At 59.1% G+C, this 6,625-nt stretch overlaps 1 protein-coding gene across 1 annotated transcript; it reads left to right on the top strand.

Moving 5' to 3' along the window:
* Window positions 1-1,875: 1,875 nt before the first annotated feature.
* PIANP (PILR alpha associated neural protein) lies at window positions 1,876-5,925 on the top strand. Its single transcript, XM_004692892.2, has 5 exons — window positions 1,876-1,976; window positions 2,218-2,729; window positions 3,469-3,550; window positions 4,312-4,533; window positions 4,835-5,925. The coding sequence occupies exons 1-5, from the start codon at window positions 1,960-1,962 to the stop codon at window positions 4,854-4,856; spliced, it is 855 nt and encodes a 284-aa protein (XP_004692949.1). The 5' UTR covers window positions 1,876-1,959; the 3' UTR covers window positions 4,857-5,925.
* The last annotated feature ends 700 nt before the right edge of the window (window positions 5,926-6,625 follow it).

The raw sequence follows: 6,625 nt of genomic DNA, 5'->3' as shown, positions 1-6,625 counted from the left end.
CCCCACCCTGCGCCGGTCCCGACTCCATCCTGCCCTCCTGGCGCAGCGGTCACCGTCTCCACGCTGCCTCCATCCCGCTCCGGCTCTGCCGGGGGCTGCGCGCATCCTCGCGCCTTGGGGTCGCCGGCAGCTCCCGGCGATCCTTCCCCCGAGCCTCTTCGCCGACCCCGGGTTCTCGCCCCCCCCTCCCCTCGCCGCTTTCCCATTCTGCCGGCCGAGCCGTAGCCCGTGGGAGGGGTGGGATGGGGCTGAGCCCGGGATGGCCGGCGCCCCCCAGCCCCAGTCCCCGGCTCCCGCCCCACCCCCAGCGCATCTCGGGCGCACAACAGGTCGGTGAGGAGCGTGGAGAGGTGGGGGTGGCGCGCCAGCCTGGGGACTGCGGGCTTCCTGGAGGGGGTGACTCAAAGGGGTGCGGGATCCGGAACTGGAGTTGATGGTGGTTGGGGGTGAGCTGGGTGCAGAGGCAAGTGAGTCCCGGAGCCAAGTGGCCGCGGACGCTCCTGCGAGCCCCTGTCCGCTTCACTGGTTCGCTCTCACACGCCTTCGCCCTAGCTTGGGTCTTTTCCTGGCCCTCCTCCGTTTCCTTAGCTTTAGATCCCGTAAATTTTGAAGAAACAGTCTCCAACTCCTCCATCTTTGCTGTTTTCCTGCTTGGGGTGGAGGGCAGTCCCTTCCTCTGCATTTTGTCCTCACTATTAAGATCTTCTCATTCCCATGTTCTTTCGCTCCCCATCTCCACCCTTTCCTCCTTTCCCAGTCCCCTCTCTCCGCGTCGCAGACGGGACCTTCCCCCAGCCCTGCCCCTTCCTTCCCAGCTCCCTGACCCCCTGCACCGTTTCCCCTCCCTGACCATGGCCCCCAGCCTGTTCTCCTGGAACATCTTCCAAGCTTCCCATCTTGGTACCTCCTCCCAGTCCTTCTCTCTCAGGATGCCTCCTCACCCTTCTGGTCCCTTCTCATGCCTAACCCGCCTTCCCTCTCAGCCTCCATTCACTTCTCTCCCCACTGCCCACTTCCCCAGGCCTTTCCCATCAAATCCCTGTTATTTTCTAAGAGGATGTACACGTTCAGGGCCAGAACCCAGAGGATGCCTTGTCCATCTCATTCACTCTGTGCAGCCTGCCCCACTCCCCACCCCTCATTTCTGAGAACATGGCCTTCTTTTAAAACCAACCATGCAGATTCTCTCAGGAGTCTTTACCCAGGAGAGCTAGATTTGTGGGGGTGGCCTCTCCCCAGCTCCACCTCCCTTCAGAGGGCACCTAGGCATTTGGATGATTAAACACTGAGCAAAAATTATGTTCTGTAGTTTCGCTCCCACCAATAACCTTCCCTCTTTTTCTTTCTGTCTCCATCTCCTTTCCCTTTTTGAAGTTACAGATTCCTGGGCCTAATCATAAAACAAATTCCTTGGACTCCACGTGGGGTGGGCAGGCTGGGATGCTTCCCTGTGCTTGCACACACCTTTCTCTCCTTCCCTCCCTCTCTCTCTCTTTCTCCCTCTCTCTTTCTGATTGACTTCCTTTTCCCTCCCTCCCCCACTCCCAGACTCCCTCCCTCGCTGTAGGTGCTCAAGGAATCACAAGGTTCTTGACTCTAAATTAAGATCCAAGAAAAGCTTGGAGCTGTGGGTAGAGGAAGTGAGAAGGAAGGAAGCCAGAGAAGTGAGAGTAGACCCCGGGTGGGGAGGTAACAGGGCTGGGTAGGTTGTGCAGAGGGGCTGGGGGCTGGATGGAAACCACTCTGGGAATTTTCTTCCCCCAGTGGATGTTAAGAAGCAGTGGATGCTGGGTGACAGCGGCAAAGCTGGCAGCCAACAGCCTGGGCGGGGACACGGAGGGGGTAGAGCTAGTAGATGAATCAGCTGGGGAGGTACGGGGCCAGGGTGGGATGTGACGACCCCCTTTCTCCCTCAGTAAGGGCTGAAAATCTGGGGCACAGCTGAGGAAGATCTCGGACATGGAGTCCAGGATGTGGTAAGTGCGGCACTTGGGAGCTCGGAGCTTGGGAGCTTGGAGGCCCTCCCTGGGGTCCTGGCCCTTTCCTTCCTAGATCCACCAGGGCCTTCCATCCTGAGACTAGGCCCTAGGCAGAGAGGAAATGAGAGCAGAGCCTTCCCAAGTCCCATGCACTTTTGCAGGGACCCCTGGAGGGAGGACGCCTCTGCTCGAGCCTGAGACTGCTGGGTCCTCACTCACTTTCTCTCCCTTCTTGCAGGCCTGCACTGCCGATGTCCCACCTCCTCCCTCTCTGGCCACTGCTGTTGCTGCCCCTCACACTGCCTGCTCATGGCTCTTCCTCCTCCCCACGAACCCCACCAGCCCCAGCCCGCCCCCCATGTGCCCGGGGTGGCCCCTCAGCCCCACGCCATGTGTGTGTATGGGAGCGGGCGCCCCCACCAAGCCGATCCCCTCGGGTGCCAAGATCACGTCGGCAAGTCCTGCCGGGCACTGCACCCCCTGCCACCCCATCAGGCTTTGAGGAGGGACCACCCTCATCCCAGTACCCCTGGGCTATTGTCTGGGGCCCTACAGTGTCTCGAGAGGATGGGGGAGACCCCAACTCTGCCAATCCTGGATTTCTGCCCCATGACTATGGTTTTGCAGCCCCCCACGGGCTGGCTACCCCACACCCCAACTCAGACTCCATGCGGGGTGATGGAGATGGCCTCATCCTTGGAGAAGCACCGGCTACCCTGCGGCCATTCCTGTTTGGGGGCCGTGGGGAAGGTGAGTGGAACTGGGGGTGTGGGCTGGTGGGAAACGCTAAGGGCTGCCACAGAGGCCTTGTCTGTTTGTCCCTCCACAACTCTGTCGGGTACTCTGCTGGGGTGGGCCCAGAGATGGAGCTGAACCCAGCAGGAGTTCGGGACCACACTCAGGGATGAGTCAATGTCACAAACGCACTAGTAAAGGCACACACAGCATGTTTTTAGGAAAAGAGGGGAGCGAGAGACTACTTCTGCCTGGGGATCAGGATACCTTCCAAGAACTGACATTTAAGCTGGACCTTGAAGACAGAGTGGCTGTGTTGCAGGCAGAGGAGCACCATGGATGACAGGGGCCTCCAGCAGGACATCTGGGCTTGGCTTGGGGAAGGCCCAAATGGGGCCAGTGGCCTGGAGGTGGGGCCAGGACAGCGGTGGACATTCCCACCCTCTCCTTTCTGTGCAGAGAGGGGGTTCTCTCTGATCTTGGAGACTCGCCCTCATCACAGCTATACAGAAGATTTGAAAAAGTAGAGGGAAAAGACTTGGAAGGAAAATGCTAAAACATCCTCCCCCTAGGAAAGCTGTCAGGAATGGGGGGGCGTGGGGGGCACCAGAGCCACAGAGGAGCCAGGCACTGAGGACCGAAATAGCAACACTGCTCATGTTTACAGACGCCACGGCCTTGGCCACCTACCTCCTCTCCCTCTTGGTTCCTGCTACTTCCTATCTCCCTAAAACTTTCTCTCCACCCTAATCAGGCGTGGACCCTCAGCTCTATGTCACAATTACCATCTCCATCATCATTGTCCTGGTGGCCACTGGCATCATCTTCAAGTTCTGGTAAGCTAGGGAGGAGGGTGCTGGCAGGCAGGGACTAACGTTGGCTGGAAGGAGGGAGTGAGGGCAATCTCACTGGGGGTGGGGCCTTCCTAAGGGGATAAGGAGGGGGGTGGTGAAGCAGGGAGATATCAGGGCAGAGATATCAGGGCAGGGCGGCTGCTTTCCCCAAGTGAGCAGAGGGATATTGGGAGAGGTAGGAGAGTCTCTGCACGCGCTGGGGCTTGGGTAGACTTCCCTTCTCCCCCTTTCTGACAAGAGGGAGAAACTGATTCAGTGTGCAGACCCCCTTCTTAGGGCTACCCGGGAAGGAGGGAGGAAATCTGGAGCTTTCTTTGAGCACATTTAATAATGTGTGAGGACTGGGTCACTCAGTCCTTCACACTTTACTGAGAGAATCATTAGACTGAGGTGTCCAGGTCATTAGCTGACTTTGGCTAGAACTAAACCTGCCAGGTGCCTGCTGAGGAGAGAAATGGCTCTTCTGGGTTTGGGGGGGGGGAGAGGGAAGGAGGGGGGGCTGGCGGGGGCCCAGAGAAGGTACTAGTTCTGTGGACCCAGGTGGGGTGGGAGGATGGTTTAGACCTCCAGCCCCCTGGGGGTAGAAGTGACTTTCTGGACACATGGTCTCAGGATTGGGAGTAGGGAATTCTGCTGTAGGGTGTTGGGCATACCTGAGGGAGGATGGGGGTGACCAGCTGCAGGGCCCCCTTCTCCCTGGGGGCCGCCTAAATGTGAGAGAACCTCTTTCCTTCTGGCACCAGCTGGGATCGCAGCCAGAAGCGGCGCAGGCCCTCGGGACAGCAAGGTGTCCTGAGGCAGGAGGAGAGCCAGCAGCCTCTGACAGACCTGTCCCCTGCTGGGGTCACTGTGCTGGGGGCCTTCGGGGACTCGCCCACCCCCACCCCTGACCATGAGGAGCCCCGAGGGGGACCCCGGCCTGGGATGCCCCAGCCCAAGGGGGCTCCAGCCTTCCAGTTGAACCGGTGAGGGCAGGGTAAAGGGTCAGGGGAGGGAGGGCAGGGTGGGCGCAGACTTAGGGCTCTGGCGCAGTGGTGGGGGTGGGGGTGGGGAGGAGGCGGAGGCCTGGGCCTCCCAAGGGGACTGGGCCCACTTCTCTGGAGGGAACCCCTCCTCCGCTGCTCTGCGGATCTATGACATCCTGGTCCTGCGATTTGACTCCCCACTCTGCCTCTCACCTGGACCCCCTCTCTCTGTCTTGGACTCCCCTTTTGCTGTCGGCCTACCCCTTGGTTCCTGACTGTGCCCTTTCCCTCTTCCTCTCAGGATTCCCCTGGTGAATCTGTGATGCCCCCCCAGTGTTGGGGTGCCGCCAAGCAGGAGGCCAAGGGGCCGGCATAGCCCCCATCCCACTGAGGGTGGGGCTGCCGTGGGAGCTGGGGCCGCAGGTCCTCCTGGCTCCTGCCCCGCACCCTTGCTGGACCATCACCGGCCCCCTAGGCGACCCTAGCTGCTCACCCTTCTTTAGGTGGGGCCTTCCATACTGGTGGTGTCTGGTATCCCGTCTCCACCCTTGCACACTCACATGAAAGCCTTGCACACTCACGGGCCATTGCGCACACTCATGCTCTTGTTCGGTCTTCTGCGCCCTCCCCCAGCCACATCTGTCCCCTCCGCGGGTCTCTCACAGTCTCCCTTCTGTTTCAGTTTTCGCTCTGCTCCCCACATCCCATACTCAGCTCGGTCATGCCGTGGTCAGTGGGTGACTCGACCATTCAACTCTCCCGTGCATTTCCTCAGCCCATGTTGTGGTGTTGCGTGTCGTGCTCACACTTTCCTCACGAACACCTACTGATCCACTTTCTGTGGCCCCTGCATGCTGTCCCAGACGTGGATGGGAGGTGAGCTGGGGGTGCCTTGTGCCCCCATCTGTCACAGTCCCATCCTATTCCATATCACGTGTCTCATGACCTCCCCACCCCGCTCCCAGGGCCTGGCATTACCCTGAGGGCTGCACTACATGAGGAAGGGGCTCCCATTCGCCCTTCCCTCCTAAATCCCTCTGTCTTGTCTGTCCTGGCTGTCTGTGTGCGTCACTCTCTGGAATTCAGAGCCCTGAGCCAGTCCTCCACTTCCCAGCCTCCCTAGGGCTCCCCTAACTCCGCCTAGGCTGCCAGGGACTGGCCCCAGCTGGCTCAAGGCCATCGGGAGCTCTGCCTCCCAACCCCCCTTACCCACCCCAACCTCCCTCACACCCCTCCTTTGTTGTCCCCCACCTCCTTCCTTCCTTTTTCCTCTCTTACCTGGCTCCTATGCTGTGATATATATTTTTGTATTATCTCTTCTTCTTGTGGTGATAATCTTGAATTCTTGTGGGATGTAAGTTTCAAAATTTTCAAATAAAGCCTTTGCAAGATACCCGAGTCCCCTGGTCCTGCCTTATGACCCTGCAGAGAGGAGAGAGGAGACAAGGCGATGGGAAGCCAAGAGGGAGGAAAAGGAGGAGGAGCAGGGGACAGTAACCCCCTCTTCCAGATGGGATGTGGCCTGGCCTGCCCCGAAGGACTATATGTTGGGGAGCTGACATTGGGGCTTTGACTGGGGTGGATGGAAGGAGGAAGAAGGCAGGTGAGCCCAAGGGGCAGCCCTGAGAAGGTGCAACTGGAGCACGGGAGGAGTGAAGAGGGTCTTGCTTACTACTTGCTGGGGAAGGTCAAGACCATGAGAAAGGAAAACAAAAGAGGAAATGACGTGGAAAGACGGACAGTGGAGGATGCAAGAAAAAGTAGAAAGCTGATGAGACAGGGTAAAGGATGAAACAAGCGATAGATGAGAGGGAGATAGATGAGAGGGAGCGGCCCTGCTTGGGCTATTTTGGGCCTTGCTCTCTATCCTGTCCCCACCCACAGCTGCCCCCCAAAGGCTGTGCAGCATTAGCTGCCCTGTGGTTAACTCTCATTAGCTTCCCCCACTCTCTGCCCTCTCTGGGATGTGGAGGCAGAATGGGTGTGTCTGGGGGTGGAAACACAGACTGCCCAGCTGGGATCAGTCACCTCTGAGCCCCCATTCCAGGTTTGACTCTTGTTACCGCCCGCAAAAGCCCACACGTCGGCCTCT

This window comes from Condylura cristata, unplaced genomic scaffold (assembly GCF_000260355.1).
Source record: "Condylura cristata isolate star-nosed mole 26May11 unplaced genomic scaffold, ConCri1.0 scaffold00034, whole genome shotgun sequence".
Taxonomy (NCBI): domain Eukaryota; kingdom Metazoa; phylum Chordata; class Mammalia; order Eulipotyphla; family Talpidae; genus Condylura; species Condylura cristata.
This window is presented reverse-complemented; position numbering and strand designations above follow the sequence as displayed.